Source organism: Vombatus ursinus, unplaced genomic scaffold (assembly GCF_900497805.2).
Source record: "Vombatus ursinus unplaced genomic scaffold, bare-nosed wombat genome assembly UNPS02014798.1, whole genome shotgun sequence".
NCBI classification, from domain to species: Eukaryota; Metazoa; Chordata; class Mammalia; order Diprotodontia; family Vombatidae; genus Vombatus; species Vombatus ursinus.
This window is the reverse complement of record NW_020954576.1, coordinates 82,277,765-82,300,048: the sequence shown is the minus strand read 5'-3', so window position 1 is coordinate 82,300,048 and position 22,284 is coordinate 82,277,765. Positions and strand designations below refer to the sequence as shown.

The 22,284-nt window shown below is 42.4% G+C and overlaps 1 protein-coding gene across 1 annotated transcript in view; it reads left to right on the top strand.

The window, feature by feature from the left end:
• LOC114049816 (calpain-2 catalytic subunit) overlaps positions 1-22,284 on the top strand; it is an 87,860-nt gene that overhangs the window by 8,893 nt on the left and 56,683 nt on the right. Inside the window, exon 2 of the mRNA XM_027871234.1 lies at positions 2,430-2,499. Within this exon, the coding sequence (XP_027727035.1) occupies positions 2,430-2,499 (70 nt within the window). The remainder of the gene's footprint in view (positions 1-2,429; positions 2,500-22,284) is intronic.

Sequence of the window (22,284 nt, the reverse complement as noted above, 5' to 3'; positions counted from 1 at the left end):
TTAAATCCTTGCAATGTTCTAGTTGGGGGAGGGGACAGGAGGGAATGCAAATCTAAAAATGAGACAGTTCTTGCCCTCAGGGAGCTTACATTCTACCATCCTAAGAAACAAGATTAGAATTGATAATACCTCACACTTATAACTCTTTAACATTTGCAAAGCACTTTACAAACAGTAGATTTGAGCCTCATAACCACCCTGGGAGATAGGTGATATTTTTATCCCCATTTTATGGTTGAGGACACTGAGGCAGGCAGCGGTCAAGTGACTTGCCCAGGGTCACACAATCTAGCAGGTGCCTGAGGCAGGATTTTAACACAGATCTCTCTTGACTCAAATTCAAACATTCTTTCAACTATAACATGCACAGAAAACTGTAATGAATGATACCCAATTGTACAGTATAGAAGTGGTAAAGGTACAGACAATACATTCTCAGAGGGGAGGGAGATTAATAAAGAAACAGAAAAGACGAGGGAGGACTTAGCAAAGAATGGGTAAGGATTTAGGTCGGTAAAGGGGAGAAGAGAGGATTTCAGGCAAAGGAAAAGTGTATGTGTGGTGTAATAAAGGGGACACTGGAGTGGGAGTCAGAAGAAGCTAAGTAGCTACTGGCTCATCTAGTCTGCAAGCATTTTTTAAGCACTCAGTATATGCCAGGCATTGCACTAAATTCTGGGGGTACAGGCAAAAAGAAAGACAGTCCCTGCTCTCAAGGAGCTTATATTCCACTGGGGGAGGTTAGCATGTTAAAGTGGAGGGAGGGGGCGTGAGCAGGTGGAAGAAGGCCATTAGAGTCAAGATGGGAGACAAGCACTCGGACAGTTGTGTGACTGGACACATCACTTCCCTCTCTCAGCCTCATCTGTAAAAAGGGATGACAGTACTTACACAGCCTGCCTCACAGGGTTGTTGTACATTGTAGAACACTATGGGAAGATGAGCTACTAAAAAAAAAAAAGTGAGTTGTTATTAAAGGGAATGACAGGAGATCATCTCTACATGAAAAAAGAATCCCCTCTGTAAAAGACGTGTCAAGCAGTCTAGCTCTTGCTTAAAAACTTTTAAGGGAAGGAAACCTGCTTCCTCCCTAAGTAGCCCATTCTACTTTGGGAGGTGGCTCTAATTGGTAGGAAGCTTTTCCTTGCATCAAGCCATCTTTGTCTGTTCCTCCTGATTCTAGGTGGCACCATGGAAAAGAGCTGGGTCTGGAGTCAGGAAGATCTGAGTTCAAATCCTGCCTCAGGCACTTGCTAGCTGTGTGACACTGGACAAGGGTCTGAATTTCCCCAACTGTAAAATGAACTGGAGAAGGAAATGGCAAACCATTCCAATATCTTTGCCAAGAAAACCCTTAAAGGGGGTTTCATGACTGAAATGACTGAACAACAGTAGCAAACCTTACTATATAAATGTTACCTATTATTATTATTATGCTCTCACTGCCTCCTTCGTGCTGCTGCCACACAAATCTTCCTTAGGTACAAATCTGGTCCCATCACTCTTCTGCTCAAACTTCTCTTTGGCTCCCTATGACTTAGGCAATTAAAAGTTATGATTCTTTTACCTCTCATCCAAGGCCTCCCACAATTTGGTGCCACTTTTCCTTTGGGGCTTTATCTCTTAATTTAGTACTCCCTTCTACATACTGGAGGCTCCTGCAGAACTGAACTATTTGCCATCCCCCATGCACGTTTCAGACTCTTGCCCCTGTATTTTTGATCATGCTTTTTCCTGTTTCTAGAATGTTCTACTCTGACTTCTTTACCTGTTGAATTCCTATCCATCCTTTTAAGCTGAAATCATATGCCACCCCCTCCATAAAGCCTTCCCTAGTCCCTTCAGTGACTGATGATATTTTTCCCTATGTCCTCATAGATCATTTTTTCTGCACTTCTCAGATTCATTTATCATGTAATTTTTTGAGGCATTATATTTATTAGGCAACTAGATGGCAAAGTGGACATTTTATTGGATTTAAATCATGAATACCTGAGTTCAAATCCTGCCTCAGTCACGTATTAGCTGTATCACCTTAGAAAAGTCACTTAACCTTTCTCAGCCTCAGTTTTCTCATCTATAAAATAGGAATAATAATAGCACTTCACCTGTGAAGATCAAATGAGATACCATATGTGAAATAATATATACTATAGAAATGGTAGCTGTTTGTGCTTCAGTCCTATCCTCCAGGAGAGGGATAAGGTCCAGGAGGGCAAAGACCAAGACTTACCTAACATCATGTCATATTCTTGACCAATCGCTGTTTGACTAAACCATACAAGATAATGCCTAAAAGTCCTGTAGGTATCACGCCCCCAAGGGAGGGTTTCCCCTGATAAGAAATTAAACAGCTTAATTAGATGGTAATTGGACCCTGGCGGGGGAGAACACTACCGCTAACGGTACTTCATGGCTCTTGTTCTCAGGAGATCTGTTCCGATCCCCAGTTTATTATTGAAGGAGCAACCCGCACGGACATCTGTCAAGGAGCGCTAGGTAAGTGACTGAGAGACAGACCTTCACAGAGTCCTGATGGCGGGGGTCCTCTGTTCTCTTTGACTTTGCAGCCTTTACATCCAGCATTTTGGTTTCCCTTCCCAAGAGCTTTTCCAGCCTAACATTGCATGTGTTCTGACAGTTTTAGTGCTCCCAAAGACCTGTGATTCATTCGATCAGTCTTTCCAATGAAGCAGATATCCATCCCCTACTAATACCTTAGTACACATTCTTCATGAGCTTCTGTGTTCCAAATAGTTCATCCCCTGGTGACCAACCCTCTGGAGACGGGCCTCTTCAAAATCTGCTGGGCAGATTCTCACACGGTCCATTGGCTGGTCCATACTCTTAAGTCATTCCAGCTTGGTTGGCCTTGCCAGACCTTGCCAGACCTTGCCTTCTACTAGTAAAGCCTTTGAGAAGTGGGAGTAAGCACCACACCACAAAGGGGTGTCAAAGTGGCCAAGAGCCACCAACTGAAACAGGGAAATGCCCAGATCATGGGAAAGATAGGTAAAGCATTTATTAGGCATTTACTAATGCTGTTGTTTTGATTACTCTGTCACGTTCCACTCTTCCTGACCCTGTGGACCTTAGCATGTCAGTATTGTCTGTGGGGTTTTCTTAGCAAAGATCCTGGAGTGGTTTGCTATTTCCTTCTCCAGCTCATTTTATAGATGAGGAAACTGAGGCAAACAGGGTTAAGTGACTTTCCCAGAATCACACAGCTAGTAAGAGACTGAGGTCAGATTTGAACTTAGGTCTTCCTGACTCCAGGCCTAGTACTCTATCTACTGTGCCACCTAGCTTCTTCTAGTGCCCGGCACTGTCAATTATGGGAATACAAATATAAACAAGCAAGACAGATCCTGCCCTCAAGAAGCTTACATTTTCTAAAGGGAGAAGATAGTACATAAAGAGGAGATGGAAAAGGAGAGGAGGGTACATTTGCCAGGCATGGCGTGGAGATGGCCAGGATCCAAACAAGATGAGTCAAAGCTGACCTATCAGAGCCCAGGCTGGTTCCGGAGATGGAGTTCAAGGTTCCAGTAGGGGGAAGTGAAGATGATGGGATGGCTGGGAAGGAAACACAAAATCTCAGAACTGGAAAGGATCTCAGAGGATCAAATTTGCCTGGCACGTAATAAGTACTTAATAAACGCTTGTTGACTTGATTTGACTTGAATGTGTGAGGCCAGTATAGTCTGTACTTTATCAGAAGAAATTTTGTCTAGGACCATAAAACCACCAGAATTGAGGAACAGAGCAGTGGGAGGAATCTGGGACGTTGCTGTTATAGGGAATCCTGACCACTGAGTAAACAGCTCAGTCCAGTCCTAACGACATCACCACAGCCATCCCTCAGCTCTCTGGATTATCAGCCCAGTGAACGGGGGAAAGTGACTCATTGTAGAAAAAGAGGAAACTGTGTGTGCTCCGATGAAAGGAAGTTAGTACACCATTAGATTTGTGTCTTTTACTGCACAAGGTTACCATGGTATCATAACAACATGGAAACCGTTTATTGATCTAAGGGCAGATGTTATATTCATTCAAGAAAAACAAATTCCATGGAATGGTTAAATCAGAAAGCATATCTACAGCCCAGCTCTTGGTAGGTTTGTTTCTGAAAGTAACTCATGCTATGATTTTAATTTACGTAGGGCCTGAAGACTAGGCTATTGCCGGAGCTCCTTCTGATAAAAGCCCTCCTCCAGTTGGAGCCGTGGGCACACTAGGACTGAACATTCTTAGCTATGGCTTCTAGTGGCCATTGTTTAGAGCACACATGGAATCTATTTATAGCAATAGGGGACTACAGCAGTGTGGATGAATGAAGTGCATTAATCACCAAAGAGACCCATTTTTAGCCATTAATTTATTTTAAATATATCTTATTGATATCTTTTGTTTATACATTGCCCAGATTTCCCCCTCTATCCCTCTTCTACCCCTTTCCAAAGAGTTATCCCTTAAAACAAAGGCATTTTAAAAAAAGAAAGAAAGAAAATGAGGAAGAGGAAAAAAATTATTAAAACACGTTTTTTAAGAAGTCTGATATTATATGCGATGTTCCTTCCCACACTTGGACTCTAGCCTCTGCAGAATAGCAGGGGGAAGTTTCTTCTCATGTCCCTTTTTGGGGGCCAATCTTGTATTTTATAATTTCATAGCATTCAGTTTTAATTCTTTTTATTTATTTGTTTGTTTTTAGCCAATTGGGGTTAAGTGACTTGCCCAGGGTCACACAGCTAGTAAGTGTCAAGTGTTTGTCTGAGGCTGGATTTGAACTCAGGTCCTCCTGACTTCAGGGCCGGTGCTCTATCCACTGTGCCACCTAGCTGCCCCAGTTTTAATTCTTTAGTAGTGTTTTTTTTTTCTTTTTATATTCCGCATTGTGTATATTGTTTGACTGGGCTGTTTACTTTGATCAGTTCACATGAGGCTCTCTGTCCTCTGTATTTATCATGCTCATCATTTCTTATAGCACATAGACTTGTTTAGACAGGCCTGCACAACATACAACCTAAGGACTGCATGCGACTTCTGTGGCCCATGAATAATGTAGGGTTGCCACTGCACACTCTCCTATTTGTCGTGTGACCCAAGACAATCAACTATCAGTTTGTCTCTAGTCTAGCCTATCTGAGGCCCAAAGAAGTTACGAGTTGTGCAGCTCTAGTTTAGACAGTCTCCTGTCAATGTGCATCTCCTTTATTTCTAGTTCTTTGCTACTATAAGAGTCCTACCATAAATATCTTGTTGCATATGAAACACTTCTTTTTGTCAATGACATCCTTGGGGCATATGCTTAGCAGTGAAATCTTTGAGGCAAAGGGTATGGACATTTTAGTAATTTCATTTGCATAATTCCAAATTGCTTTTCAGAATAGTTGTATCAATTCACAGCTCCACCAACAATAAATTAGTGTTCCTGCCTCTCTACAACACTTCTATTATTGACTGTTTCCATCTTTTGTCTTTGCTAATTTGCAGAGTATAAAATGGAACCTTGGGGCTATTTTGATTTGCATTTTTCTTATTATTAGTGAATTGGAACATTCATATAGTTATTAATAGTTTGCAAATGAAAGAACTATTTGTTCATATCCTTTGACTACTGTACTGGGGAATTAGCCATTAGCTTTAATTTCTTCAACCAAGTATTTTATTAGAACTATTGTACTCTGCCCTGCTCAGACCATAGGTTGTTCAGTTTTGGGTCCCACATCCTAGAAAGGGCATTGATAAAGTGGGAAATGACCAGAGGAGAGTCATGAAGGGCCTTTATTCCATGCCATATGAAGACCATTTGAAGGAACTGGGGATGTTTAGCCTTGAGGAGAGAAGACTAGGAAGGAAGATATGATAGTTGTCTTCAAGTATTAGAAGCACTGTCTCGTGAAAGAGAGATTAGACTTGCTCTGCTTGGTTCCAAAGAGCAGAACTCACAGTGATGGATGGAAGTTACCAGAGGCAAATTTAGGCTTGAAGAGCTTCCTAAAAATTTTTTGTTGTCATTCAGTCGTTTCATTCATTTCCAATTCTTCATCACCTCTTTTGGGGGTTTACTTGTCAAAGGTACTGAAGTGGCTTGCCATTTCCTTCTCCATTTCATTTTACAAGTGAGGAAACTGAGGCAAACAGGGTTAAATGACCCAGAGTCACATAGCTAGTAAGTGTCTGAGGCCAGATTTGAACACTTTATCCATTGTGTCACCTAGCTGCCCTTCCTAACAATCAGAGCTGGCAGAAATTAGAATGGGCTACCTCAGTGGCTTCCTTCACCCGCCCACCCCCGACTCAGAGGTCTTCACACAAACTCTAAATGACCATCATAACAGTAACAACAACAACAACAAATGACCACTACTTACCCCTATACATTACAAAGAGAATTTTTAGGTATAGTGTATAATGACTTGAAAATTCTTGTTGATTCTGCTTCCACCAGGGAGAATGACTCTGTTGGCTTGGCTCTGTTCCCTTCTGTCTACTCCCAAGACCATCATCCTAATTCAGGGCGTTGTCACATCTCATCTAGTTTCTTGAAATAAGCTCCGGTGGGTTTCCCAGTCGTCAGGTTCTCCCTTCTCCAATCTCGCCTCCACGCAAAGGTACCAAAGTGATTTTTTTCTGAGGCATTGGTCTGACCGTGTCACTGTCCTGCTGAAGAAGTTCTAGTGCCCTGCTCAAGATGGTCAAACTTAAGCATTTTAAATGAGTGCTTTCAAAATGATCAGATTTTTAGCATAATTATCTGCAATCACTGTGTGCTGTGATTTCATCTATTGTGTGAAGAATTAAGTCATCAGAATTCTCATCCTTACATTCTTTCTACTGCCTCATTTATTATGAGCCACTGAAGACTATACACCAAACAAGCTGGCCTGATACCAAGAAATTCATGTGTTACGAATTGAATAACTTCTCTTGATAGAACATGAGCTTAAAATAAACATTTAAGGATAAGTGGTTTTTGTTGAATATTCTCAGTACGAACAGAACTTATAGTATCTTGCAGGGGAAACGGTACTACTTGTCAAATGATCATATTATGAAATGGTGTTTAGAAAATAGTCATAGTAAGTGCTGGTTATACAAAGTTACCAAATATAAAGCATACATAGACATATGACTTCATACATTTCACATGGTTGTAAATGTATAATGTAAGCATTTGAATGTACTTGTTAAATTTCCTGTGTTTTAAATGTGCTTATCATTCCATTAAAATCTTAATTTAAAAATAATTTAAAAAAGAAGAAGAAGAAGAAACCCTAGGGTAGCTAGGTGGCACAATGGATAGAGCACTGGCCCTGAAGTCAGGAGGACCTGAGTTCAAATCCGGCCTCAGACCAAACACTTGACACTTACTAGCTGTGTGACCCTGGGCAAGTCACTTAACCCCAATTGCCTAAAAAAAAAAAAACGCTTATTGAGTGAATGAATGAATGTCTAGAAGATCCCTGTTGTCCCTTCCAACTCTGAAATTCTGTGAAAAAGTATAGAAATTTTGTCTCTTTGATGCTGGGGGTGTTGACAATAATATTGTTTCTTCGATGCTTTAAGGATTACAAGCTTTTCTCTTGACCCTGCAAATTTTATTATCCACATTTTACAGATGAGGATATTGAGACTCATAAGGGTGATTTGCTAACAGTTATTTAGTGTTTCAAATACATCCTTTTGATTTGATCCTCACAATAGCCCTGTGAGATAGATGCTGGACTGGACCTGTGATTTCTTTGGTATAGGGAATTCCCAGCTGAGGAAAGTCCCTTCACGAGTGCAGGTCAGCACTTCTTTTGTAACTTATAGTCTTAGATTGTTGCCTAGGAGTCCTGAAAAATAAAGTGACTTGCTCAGGGTCACAGAGCTCCTATGGCTCAGAGGAAGGACTTGAAGCCAGGTCACTCTGGCTCTGAGGACATTTCTCTAACCATTACACCATACTGTCTCTCATGTTGCTTAGGCAGGTGCTACAGGAGTATTATCCCCATTTTACAAACAAGAAAACTGAGACTCAGGTAAAGTGACCTGCCGTAGCTGCAACCCAGGTCTTTTGGTCCAAAGATCAGTGCTCTTTTCAGCACACCAAGTCTGGACATTACCAAGGAGAGCAGTTGGGGGGAAGTCACAGACCGATTACCCTGAATAATTATTTCAGCCCAAATATTTTTGTTATTAAAATGAATATTCTGAGTAGGAAGGAAGGAAATATCTGATGGAGGAGGAAAAATTCTAAAAACGTGCGAAAACAAACAGAACTGGTTTGGGGCCACAGCCCAGAGGGCTGAAAAACATTGTTTGTTACCTTATTTTTGGATGCCTGAAATACCAGAGCTCATTTTTAGCAGGAGAAAACAAGCCTCTACACGTTCTTGACCTCTCAGGCAATACCAACCTGTGAATGAGGTGTTCTGAGAATGTCAGTAAGTTGACAAAAATGGGAATCGTAGGTTTAGACCTTGACTGGACCTTAGAGGTATTTAGTGAATGTACTACTTGACCTTTGGCCCACAGACGTTAGATTCATTGGCTGTTGTGGGCCATCAGCCTCTGTCCTAAGGGATTTCAGCACATAGTCATGGAAAGACCACTGAACTTTGAGTCTGAGCCTGGGTTCAAGGCCTAGTTCCTCCACCTCTCTGTGTGATCATTCATCATCACCCCCTACCTCTGCACTGTGGGAAGAGGTGCTCCCACATGTCTCCTCTGGGGCCAAGATTGGTCAAGTGCAATGATTCAGTGTTTGGCTTCGTTTCAGTGTTATCATGACTACCATGCATATTGTTCTCCTGGTTCCTCCTACTTCGCCCTGCATCAGTTCATTCAAGTCTTCCCATGTTTCTCTAAATTCCCCATGTGTGTTATTTCTGACAGCACTATAATATGCCCTTGCAGCCCACATACAATAATTTGTTCAGCCATTTACCATTTATGCTTACTTTTTGCATCCTTAGTTCATTCAGTGAATGGGGATCTGTTTGAAGGAACCGGGGATATTTACCTGGAGAAAGGGAGACTCAGTTGAAATATGATAACTGTCTTTAAATATTTGAAGGACTAAAGCAGGGGTGGAGAACCTGCGGCCTGGGGGCCACATGTGGCCTTCTAGATCCTTGGGTGCAGCTTTTGGACTGAGTCCAAGTTTTATAGAACAAAATTAAGGAGATTTGTTATGTGAAGTTTGGATTCAATCAAAGGATTGCACTTGAGGACCTAGAGGGCCACATGTGGCCTCAAGGCCTCAGATTCCCCACTCCTGGACTAAAGGGTTCAAATCCCACCACTAGATGTGGTTGCCTACTAGTTGTATAAATTTGAGCAATTTGCTTAACTTGTCTGGTCCTCAGTTTCCTCATCTATAAAATGAGGGGGTTGGGCTAGATGGTTGCTTCTCAGCTCTGGCTGTATGAGCCTTGTGATCTCATTCAATCCTCACAGTAGCCCTGTGATGTCAAGTGCTATTGTCATCTCCATTTTTCAGATGAGAAAACTGAGGTTCAGAGTGGTTAAGTGACTGATGGAGGAGAACAGGAAGAAGCGCAAGGCTCTGGATGCCTGAGGCCGAGGGAAGAAGTAGGAATGGGCTTGAAGGGGAAGGTAAAGGAGAGGGTGCAAGGGGAGCCAAACACAAACTTGCCTCCTTCACACTCACCTCCTTACCTGCTGTCCACCCTATGCATGTGCCTGTGGAATCTGATATAAAGTGGATTGAAGGACGACCCTGCCAGAAGGTGGACACCGTGGCCCAGCCATGAGAGAGGCCCCTCTAGCGTTGTCCTCTCTCCTGCCAGAATTTGGTTTCTTTCTGTTATTCTTAAAAATTTCCTCTTCTAATAGAAGTGTGTGTGTGTGTGTGTGTGTGTGTGTGTGTGTGTGTGTGTGTATGAGAGAGAGAGAGAAGAACAGAGCGGGGAGGGGAAGTGGGGGGAGAGATTTTTCCTCTTAGATCATAAGCAACTGGAGAACAGGGACGGCTGTATCTTCTCTTGACACAGGGTGTGTCCCTCAAGTCTTAGCACTTAAGTAGGCCTGCTATTCCAACGAGAATTAGATTTGCTCTGTTTGGCCCCAGAGGGCAGAATGCGGAGCTGTGGGCAGAAGTTGCAAAGGGAAAAATGTATTTTCTATTAAAAAGTTTCCTAACAATTGAAGTTGTCCAAAAGCGGCATGGGCTACTTAGGGAAGTGGTGGAAGCCCCTACTCTGGAAGCCTTTAATCTTTAGTAGCTTAAAGCTGCACTAGGACTTTGGGGACACCTTGTCTATTCCCACTGTAGTGCTTTGCATAACAAATACTAGACGACAGTGAGAAGTAGCAGCTTGGCTTAGTAGAATAAACTCTAGCCTGGGAGCCAAACAACTTGAGTTCAAATCCTGACTGATGCTTCTGTCTGTGAGTCACTTAACCTCCCTGAAATCTCAGTTTCCTTATGTGCAAAATGAGGGTAAAAAAATCCATGCACTATCTACTTCCCAGGTCTGCTGGGAAGATCAAAGAGATAATATGTAAGGCATACTTCCTTTCCCTTCTCCCAGAAATGTTAACTGATAAATCTGAGGGCTAAAGAAAAACATCATATATACATGTATATATGTGTATATACTTATATACACATATATGTGTATACCAATATATATGTATATGTTTATATATGTGTGTGAAAATATATTTTTAAAATTTTTACACGCACACACACACACACACACACACACACACACACACACACAATTCCAGTCTAATTCTTACTTTGACCAAGCCTCCTAAAGGGGACTGTGCTTGCCAACTCATGGCTCATTTTCACTATGGCCTCGGTGCAGCTGCAGACACAGAGAACTGTCATCAGTCAGCATAAAGTCAGACAACTGTAGGCCTCGAAAGGCTCTTAGAACCCAGCTGCCTAAATCCCTCATTTTATAGATGAATTAACTGAGGCTCATAGAGAAGGAAGGCCAGAGGCCAGGGAGGGCAACCAACATGGTGAAGGGCCTTGAGTCTGTGTCATCTAATGACTCTGAGAATATCTAGGCTGAATATTTAGACCTGGAGGGGGGAGGAGAGAGGAGGTGCATGACAGATGTCTTCAAGCATTTGAAGGCCTGTTATGCGGGTGAAAGATTAGATTTTCTCTATTTGGCCCTAAAGAGCAGAATTAGGAGCCATGGGCAGAAGTTGCAAAGGGAAAAATTTAAGCTTTCTATTAGAAAATTTCTTAACAATGAAAGTTGTCCAGAAGTGGCATGGGCTACCTAGGGAGGTGGTAGGTTGCCCTTCCTTGGAAGTCTTTAAGCAAAGTCCGGTCGACCGTGTGTTGGCTATGTTACAGTGGGGATTCTTTTCAGATATGATTTGGGGTCAGATGGCCTCCCATCTAACTTGCAAACTCAGTGATTCTCTGAGTCCTTTCCCTCTAACTTATAGTTAGCATAATTTTCTAGGATTTGGCTGGAAGTTTTCTCTACAGCAAGGCAATAGTTAATCCAGAATGAAACATCTGCTTGCTTTCCCAGAAGTTTCTGGTTTGGAGCTTCTCCAGATGAATTCAGATCAGGTTACAGAAGCGAGCGGTCCAAGGAGTGCAGAAAATGGTTGTGTGGAGAATCAGCTCAGCAAGGAAACTGTGGCTTCCCCGCTGGGGAAGCTAGAAACCAAGCCTTCCTCTTCCAGGCTGCATGGCTCATTTTGCTGGGTGTTTACACCTGATGATGGAGTGCCATGCCCCCTGTCAAATAGGGCTTTGGGATATAATTACATATCACCAACCCTACTCTTATGGGTAATTTCCACATGAAAACAATCGTGAAGGCAGAATAAAGCCCTAGGTCGAGCACCTCTTTATTCTGGCTATTTCTGTGGCTCTGCTACTGCTTACATTGACAGAAGCTGCCTCTCGGGGCCTTAAAGATATCAAAATGTTATGTTCCTGTTAGAATGGCAAGAGTGCTAGATTTGAAACCTGAAGACCTAGTTTTGCTCGTACTTGTATGACCCTGGGAAATTCACTTATGACCCTCTACAGACCTCAGTTTCCTCATCTGTAAAATGAAGTTGGACAAATCACCCCTAAAGCTCTTTCCAGTTCTACATCCATGACCCAATGACCTGGGGGGACCTCTGAGATCTCTTCCAACTTTTTCATCTGCGATTCTGTAAGTTGTGGGAGTGGTTCCATAGTGTCCACCCCACAGACCCCTAGTTTTCTGAAATAGCCTATGGTGTAGTGAAACAAGTACTGGGATTAAGATCAGGTTAGATTGAATTGAGATTAAAGCCTGCCTGTATGACCTTGGACAAGTCACTTTAGGTTTTTCTTGTGTCTCTGTTTACTAGTCTATAAAATGGAAATTATTAGACATATCCTACCTAATTCACAGGGCTATTGGAAGCCTACATTGAGATAGTGAACGTAAAGTGCTTTGTAAGCTGTAAAGTGCTATCTGTATGCGTCGGCTATTATTATTAGTGAAGGGGGATATTGATATTTCAACCTGAGCAGGCAATTATTTCCTGGCACTCTTAGATATGAACTACTCAGATTCTCCACCCACCCCTAACCAAAAAAAAAAATCTGTAAAAGACCAATAACAACAATAATAAAAATAACATGAGGCTCTAAGATCCATAATTCACATGTGTTATCTCAGTTGATCCTCATAATAACCCTGTGAGGTGAGTGCCAGAGGTATTTTATATTCCCATTTTACAGGTGAGGAAAGGGAAGCCAAGAAAAAGTGACTTAGCTGCTCATCAATTAAGCTATAGATGGAAAGCTGTGAACCCAGGTCTTTCTGCCTCCAAGTCCAGTACCATCTACTGCCACTGAATACCATAAGGGGAAAGAAAGCATTTAGGTTCCATATGTATTACCAAGAACATGATAAAAATCATAAAGTAAAAAATGAGGAGCAAGTACATTCATTTGCTAAATGCCCAGCCTATAGTTTAAACTTTGCATCAAGGTTGAGGTTGAACCAAGCCAAAGCTGCTTGTATTGTTTTGTTTAATTTTTTCAAACAACCACATCTAATGACCCAGTTAGAACTGGAACCAAACAGACAAGGGTTTCCTGAGATTACTGGGCAGGGCAAAACTAGGACATCAGAATAGTCCCTGAAATAAAATATCTCAAGCCCCAGAGACATAACATGCAGAAATGACCATTGTAGGTCAGATTTCATTAACATTTTAAGGTTTACAAAAGGCTTTCCTCACAACAATTCAGTGGAGTAAGGAGGACCAATAAATATCGTTTCATCTTAGAACTGAGAAAACCAAGGCTTAAATAGATTAGTGCCTAGCCAAATGCCACATGGCAAGGATAGTAGGATCAGAACTCAGACCCTGGTGCTCTGACTCCAAATGCACACAGCCCCAGTTATCCTCCTGCCTCTCTTTGCTGTAACTCTCAGCACCTTCACCCTATGATCAAAAAGTGGCAAAGAGAAGTGAAGAAAATAGGGCTATCTTAATATAATAGTAACTATTACTTACATAGCATTTTGAGGTTTACAAAGCATTTCACCTGTGTTATTTCATTTTATCCTTTCAGTGACCCTTGGGGGTGAGTACTAAATAAAAATAAATATGCCCGTTTTACAGCTGAGGAAACCAAGGCAGACAGAAGTTATGTGACTTCTGCAGCTAAGGAGGCTAGATTTGAACTCAGCACTACCTGACTTCCAAGTCCAGTGTTCTATCCATTGGACCACTTTGCTGTTTATCAAGGATAATCTTCAAGATGCCTTGATTGGGAGAAAATGTATTTGAAAATTCTGTCATTCAACAGCCTAGGCTCTCATGCCACCTTTGTTGTTATTTGTCCTTCATTTAAATTTTTTTTTATTATTTTAAGGGAATTGGGGTTAAGTGACTTGCCCAGGGTCACACAGCTAGTAAATGTCAAGTGTTTGGTCTGAGGCCAGATTTGAACTCAGGTCCTCCTGACTTCAGGGCCAGTGCTCTATCCACTGTGCCAACAAGCTGCCCCTTGTCCTTCATTTTTGGAGAGGAAAAATGAATGATCTCACAGGCTGTGTCTTGACTCGTGGGTGAATTGGATTGAAGTGAGGCAGAGTTGGGCAAAGTTGACAGCCTCATTCTGTCTTCCAGAGTCATCAAAGTCCAGTAGCAGGACAAAAGTCAGACTACCTACATTCTTTACTTAACTGTTTAAATAGGTGGGGCAGTAAATGTAAATACAAGACCCATTGGGGCAGAGAATCTCCATTTTGGATCACACTAGGATTCTTATCATGATTGAACCCTGCATTATACTCAGTAAAATGACATTAGCACTTTTGAACTCAATTTCCTGATGCATGGGTTAGCAGATTGGATGATATAAATCTACTGGCCAAAGCCTGTGGATTTATTATTTTTTAAAATTTATTTATTTATTTATTTTTAGTTTTCAACATTCCCTTCTATAAGATTTTGAATTCTAAATTTTCTTCTCCTCTCTTCCCTCTCTCCTCCCTAAGACGGTGCGCAACCTGATATAGGCTCTACATATACATTCATATTAAACATATTTCCACATTAGTCATGTTGTAAAGAAGAATTAGAACCAAAGGGGAAAACCACGAGAAAGAAGAAACAAAAAAAAAAGAGAGAGAGAGAAAATAGTATGCTTTGATGTGCATTCAGACTCCATAGGACTCTGTAGTTCTTTCTCTGGATGAGGGTAGCATTTTCCATCATGAGTCAAAGTCTGTGGATTTAGAAAGGAAATATCAATAACAGCTAGCATCTAAGTTGAGGTTTACACACATCACCTCATTTGAGCTTCACAACAACCTTGTCTATTTCACAGATATTATCCCCATTTTACAGATGAGGAAATCAAAGCTCATAGGGATTGAGATGACTTGTCTATGATCACATAGCTTTTAAGTGTCTGAGGAGAGATTTGAAAACTCAAGTCTTCCTGACTCCAAGCCCACCTCTCTATTCATTATTAGGTTCCCTTTTGGATAGCATGTGACGCTCTCTCCTCTCATTCTGTCTGTCTCTCTCTCTTTCTCTGTCTCTGTCTCTGTTTCCCCTCCCCACTCCTTCCACATATGTGTAGTTGGAGAGGAAAAGGAAGAAAGGAGAAAAAGGGGGGAAGGAAGCATGGAGTGAAGACGATAAGAATCAAGTGGGGGGTAATAAACCTTAGAAGTGATCTAGTCAGACCCCACACGCACATTTTACAGATGAAGAAACTGAGGCCTAGGGAAGTTAAGGCCAAGGTCACAAGCATCAGAGCTGGAATTTTGGCACAGTTCCTCAAATTACAAGTTCAGTGCTCTTCCCACTCCTAAAGCTGAGCAGAGAATAAGGAACACCATGTTTAAAAACTGGGTCCTCCTTTTGAGCTCACGGTCTATCTGAAGAGAACCCCCGGTTTGTATGGGAAAGTAGTATCACAACACTCAGACACACAGATAAAGACGAAGATGGAGTCAAGGTTGTAAGTGTTGGAGGGATGGCCAAGGATCTCACAGATAGTACTAGCCGACAAATGGCTCTTTCAAGGTTTGCAGAGCACTTTCCTCTCAGGATTTCATCCATCCCTTGTAAGGTAGGTACCATCCTCATTTTATAGATGAAGATAATTTGTCAAGGCCACTTAAAACATTTTATAATATTATTTGAGAAGCTGATTCTTCTTTTGAAGGGGGCCCTATAAATAGAATGATTCAGGAAGTGTATCTTTAAGTGATGTGATAAAGAAGGGCAGTGTTCTGTGCTGTATTAAAAATAAAACCAAGCTGAACACACACACACACACACACACACACACACACACACACACACACACAGTGGTGCCAGGCAACAGTCCAGAGATAAGGCAGAAAATGTCTCAGAGCAGAAGGAAATAAGGTATATGGAGCTCACCAGTTCCTCTCTGACTCACTTCCATTTGTACGTACTCCATAGATTCCAACACAGCAAGGCAGTGTATAGGAGTTAGGAAAAGCTGGGTTCAAATCCTGCCTCGGGCAGCTGGGTGGTGCAATGGATAGAGAGCTGGGCCTGCAGTCAGAAAGACCTGAGTTCAGACGCAGCCACAGACACTTCCTAGCTGTATGAGTTCCTCAGCTATAAAGTGGGGACCGTAACAGCACCTGCCTCCCAGGGTTGTAAGGATGGAATGAGGTGATATTTGTAAAACACTTAGCACAGCTGATCTCTAGTCTGGCTTGTGTGCCCTTGGTGCTGCTTCTCCTGCCGGCACAAAGCCTGGCACATAGTAGGCCCTTAATAAATGCTTGTTGATTGATCAGCCCACTACCACCCCCCAGAGATGACGGGAGGGGAGGGGAGGCCCCTTGATGGAGCAGAGGGCCCTTCAGCCACCTGCTGCTTCCATTCTAGTTCAACAGAGATGTTCCTGGTCTTTGGCTGATCCTGTCCCCTTAGAGTTGGAGAAGAAGCAAATCTCCCCCCACCCAATCCCAGATGAGTTTAAGCCTCGACTCTGATACCCACTACCAGTGTGACCTTAGACAAATCACTTAACTTGTCTAGACCTCAGTTTCCACTGTAAAATAGGGGGTTTATCCTAGATCAGGGGTGGGGAACCTTGGGCCTCAAGACCACATATGGCCCTCTGGGTCCTCAAGTGCAGCCCTTTGACTGAATCCACACAAATCCCTTTAATAAAAGGATTTGTTCTGTAGAACTAGACCACACCCAAGGACCTAGAAGGCCACACGTGGCCACAGGTTCCCCACCCCTGTCCTACATGGCTTCTGAGGTCCCTTGTAGCCCTCGAGCTATAATCATATGAACTAAGGGCAGCTAGGGGCACGGTGCATAGAATGCTGTGTTTGGCTTCCTTATCTGTAAAATAAGAATAATAAAATGCCTGCAGCAATTATAGGAGGCAAATGAGAGAATGTGTGTAAAGTATTCTCTCAACCTTATTGAATTATAGAAAGGTCACTTAGTAGTGGTATTATTAGTAGTATCTGACCTGACAGAAGCTTAACATAATGTGGCAGGGGTAGAAGGTAAGATTTTGAGCCTTAACAATGAATTTATATAATAAATGGAATATGTAATAAATATAATAAACTTATATAATAAATAAATAATAAAACATTTTATTAAGCACTTATTTTGTACAAAGCCCTGTGCTGAGTGCTGGGAATACAAAGAGAAAAGACGGTCCCTGCCCTCTTGGAGCGCACATTCTAATGAGGTAGATGACATGCAGGAGGTTTCAGCTGCAAGTCCAAGGGAAAGGCCCCACGGTCTTTAGGGGGCAGTGGCAGAGCCGGTGGTAATTCATCTCTGATGTCATTTCCACTGATGAAATCATATCAGATTCTGATGTTGAACCATTTGATTCTGCCAAGGACTTAAGCTTTCTTTTCTGTGTGTTTAGTAGATATGGTTGTGACCTTGGGTATGTGGCTTCCCACCGTTACCCTGATGTAACTCAGAGTTCTTTTCCTAAAGCCTAGAAGGTCCATTCCAGGCTTCACATAAAGACAAGCAATTCAGTTAAACCAAGAAGTATTTATTGAGCACCTACTATGTGCCAGGTGTTGTGTGAGATAAAAAGAGGCAAAAATAATAATTAACATTTATATAGCACTTACTGTGTACCAGGCACTGTTGATCCTTACAATAGCCCTACAAGATAAGGTGCTATTATTATCCCCATTTTACAGATGATGACACTGAGACGAATAGAAATTAAATGACTTGTCCAGGGTCACAAAGCTAGGAAGTGTCTGAAGCCAGAGGTGAACTCGGGTCTTCCCAACTCTATCCACTGGACAACCTAGGACTGCAAAGTTTGTGATCTAGTTGGGGAGACATGAAAAGATCACTAGTAGTAGCTGCAAAGGCTTTAAATGATGGATCCAATCAGCCCTCTAGATGAGAAATACTAAAGAAATTCAGATCACACGGAGTATAAATCCAGGTAGTTGTGGCCACGGAAGGCTTCATGAGAGGAGTAAGATTGTATGCTCTCAATAAACAAAGGAAGTGCATCCTGGGTGGGAAGGAATGCTGTGAGCAAAGTTAGAGAGGTAAGACAATAGGGCAATAGTAGTTAGCATTTATATAGTGCTTTAATGTTTGCAAAGTGCTTTACAAATATTGTCTCATTTGATCCTCACACCAACCTTGGGAGGTAGGTGCTGTTATTATCCTCATTTTACAGATGAGGAAACTGAGGCTGATAGAGGTTCACACCGCTAGGAAGGGTTAAGAAAAAAATGGGAGACTGGATCAGGGGACAGTGAGTAGACAGTCTGGCAGGAATGTAGGCTGATCCTAGGGGAACCATGATGACAGGACAGGAAAAGTAGGCTAGGGTCAAATTATGAAGGACCTTAAATGCCCTGGTCTTGATCCTACAGAACTATCAAAGGATATGAGCAGGCAGGTTTCAGATGAAGAAATTAAAGCTGTCTATAGTTATATGAAAAAAATGCTCTAAATCACTATTGATTAGAGAAATGCAAATTAAAACAACTCAGATACCACCTTATACATATCAGATTGGCTAACATGACAGAAAAGGAAAATGATAAATGTTGAAAAAGTTGCGGGAAAATTGGGACACTAATGCATTATTGGTGGAGTTCTGAACTGAACCAACCATTCTGGAGAACAATTTGGAACTGTGCCCAAAGGGCTACTAAACTGTACATACCCTTCGATCCAGCAATACCACTGCTAGGTCTGTGTCCCAAAGAGATCCTACAGGAACTCGATCACCACTTAAGGTTTTGAGAAGGAAAGCGACATGATCCAAGCTGAGTTTTAGGAAGAGTCTAATCTTTCTTCCCCAATTTCTAGCTCCGTATCAACAGGAAACAGTAGCAGGAAATGATACACCGTGGAGAAAAAAAAAATGCCACCACTCTCAGTGCCTGCCCTTCTCTAGAGAGACAGCTTGGTACAGGGAAAAGACCATTGGCTCTAGCGTTAGATGCCCTGGGTTCAAATCCTGTGGTAATCATTTTACTCCTATGGGCCTCAGTTTCCTCCTCTGTAAAATAAGGTAGTTAAGTTTCTATCCAATTACAAATACTATGATTTCCCACCCTCATGTTTCCTGCTTCCTGGTCACACCTCCACAATTCAGAAACCCTTTAATTTCTAGAGAACGCTAGATAGTGTCCCATCCCTATATACGTATGTTCGTTCCTCTGTCTCAGAGATCTTGAACCTCAACCCTAAAATTAATCCCACTGCTCTGTGATTCAGTTTACCCATCTGTTAAACAGGAATGGTGATAATACAACTGTTTTCTTTCTTTCCCAAGGAGAGAAAGGATCTTGAGACCTTGCATGTGTAAATTGCCAGGAAAAAGCATAGCTCCCACTAGAATGTAATCTACTGGATAGCAGAGTTTTGTTTTGTTTGTTTGTATTTGCATCCCCAGCATGGTGCTTGGCATATCGTGGGTTATTAGTAAATGATTGTTTATCACAGCTGCTCTTCTGGTTTCTCCATCCCTCTAGGGCTCTGATAGCAGCAATCCCTTGGCATTCTCTCGTGATTTATGACTAAAAGGGTTGTTAGAATTCATCTGGTCCAACCTGCTCATTTTAAAGATAAGAATATTGAGGTCCAGGGAGTTTGACTCCCCCAAGGCCATCAGCTAGTAAGTGACTGAGCTGGGATTTGGACCCAACTTCTCTGACTCCAAATTTAATGTCTATTTTCTCCCAGGGTCCACAACCTAACCCCTGATTGCCTAAAAAAAAAAAATAAAAACAAAAGCCATCAACCAACCTATGGAAAGTCAAGATTCTAGTAACCTCTTCCCTTTGGTGAAGAGAGGAGGGGCAAAGGGGACACATTTAGAATGCTTGAAGGGCTATGGTACAAATGCTGGAGTAAATACCTATGAGAAGGAATACTATAACTTCTTAGTCCCCGGCTCCAAAATTAAGTTTGTGTTTAAAATTGCCAACTCCTGGAATTAGGAGGATAAGATTAGAGGGAATGGAGTTTAGTTATCTGTGCAAAAAGATTCCTTAACCAAAGCCCAATGCTTTGTTAGAGTGCATATGTATCATTTGGAGTGAATAGTAACTATTATTATTAAGTAGCCACTCAGTACTTTTTCTACTCCTGTCTCCATCTTTGGGCTTTCATCGCTTTTTAGACGTGGGACCCAAAAACAAACAGGGAAAAGGAATCAATTCGGACAGTCTGCTAACTTGTTAGTAGCTCAGCTAACCAAACATTTGTTTAAGGAAAGAGACTATAGGTATTATTTTAATGGGGTTTGGGAGTCTTTGGACTTCCCCCTCTCGGGGATCTTTTTGTCACGCCTTCATCATCACAGATAAATGCAGTGGTAGAGATTTCCTCTTTGAGTGTTTCTCTTTCAGATGGTAGAAATAGAGAGGTAAAATGTTTGCCCACATATGCGTAAGAAGCTTAGAGGCCTGACTCAGAGGCAGGGTGTGGATTTCCTCTAGCGCATTCCAAGGGGCCTCCTCTTCCAGCTCTGACTAATCAAGGGGCCCTATTTACAGAGGGAGTCCCTGCAGGTGGTCCTCCCATCCTGTCCCAAGTAGGGGACTCATAGCTGCTCATGAATGTGGTTTGAGGCTCACAGGAAAGGCAGCTTCTGCCAAGCCCCCAACATGATCTCCCCTGCTGTTCTGCCACAGTGCCTGAGGCTAGATCTAGATAGATCTTAGAGACCATCTAATCCAACCCCCTTGGTACAGAGAAGTTAAGTAGCTTACTAGCCCAAGTTCATACAGGAAATGAAAGCAGACATCTTTGTTGCCCTTTGGGGTTTAACAGATGTCTTTACATGTATTATCTGATTTGATCCTCACAACAACTCAGTGAGTTTGGTGCAGTTATTTTCCCCATTTCACAGATGAGGAAACTGAGGCATAGCTTGGTCATGGGCACATTGCTCATAAGCATTAAGGGGGTGAGGAGGAAATCAAACCTAGCTCTTTCCTGACTCTAAGTCCAGTGCTCACAATACCTCACAACCCTAGGATTCAGGATGTAATGAATTCTTTCTTCTCTGGTCTTTCTTCTCCATGACACAGCAGCCTTCTCACCCTGAAAGTTCACACTATCCTCTGTGCTCCCTTCCTCTGATTGGCTGGTTCTTCCAAGAACCTCCATATTAAGGAAAGTACCCAGGCCAGCCAAGGCTTTCCTCCTCTCCTGACTCTTCTGACTTTCTCCACCATGCCCCCTGGCTTCCTGGTACCTTTTCTGACCTACCCACCCCCTTTTCACTTCCTTTTATGTGTTGTTCTTCCTCCATTAGAACATAAGCTTCTTGAGGGCAGGGACTGTCCCTCTTTCTTCTTGGATTGGTGTTCCCAGGAATAAATGTCTCTTGACTTGAATGAGATAACAGGGGATCTGGGCCAGGGGTGGCACCAGCAAAGAAGGAGGAGAAGTGGGGGAGGTAGAACGGTGCCACACACCACCTTCACCTCCGTCACGGTTTTGTGAAGGGTTGGCCTGGTTTCAGGAACCTGAGAGGACATCTCAACTCTGAGTAAACAGTCAAACAGAGGAGAAAACAACATTGAACTGAAACTGCGGCATTTTCAAGATTTTTGTTGGTGTGGGCAGGGATAGGCACCCTCCAGCTAGCCATGTGAGGACCTGCAGCAAAAGAGAAAGCTGCTTTTTGGAAGAGGCTGTGAGTGCCTGGAAATGTTGGAGCAGTTATCTGGCTCATGAGCTTTCTGAACCAGGCACCTTACCAGGTGCCCCTCAGAGGGCCTAGAGCTCATCTTGGTGGTGGGGGAGAGAACAACCTGCTTGCCAAATCTTTGTAATAGGAGGGCTCAGGAAGACTTCCTGGTGGTAAAGCATCTTGACTGTGGCCCCCTCTAGGGGGACACTGTTCTTTCCCACCCTCCCTGGGATTTGATTTGAAGATGAATAACCACCATGGCTTTAGTACTTTATAGCCAGTAGTGTTAAATTTGGGGCTACCGGAAAATAGCTCTGAAAGGTCTCTCATTCTTTGTTAATTGCATAACAAAGACCCTCTCTTCTTTTTTCTTTCTTTCCTCCTCCTTTCCCCTAACCCACAATGAGGGTCTACCTGCCCCTCACACCTATACTTACAGCAATAAGGCTATAGATAGCAGCTGTGGAACAGTGTCACCCCAGTAAGCAGTGTGGTACAGTGGGAAAAGCACTGGATTTGAATTCAGAGAATCTGGGTTTAAATCCTGACTCTCAGACACTTAATACCTTTGTGACCTTGGGCCAGTCTCTTAAGCCTCTCATAGGCAATGAGATAGCACAGTGGAGCAA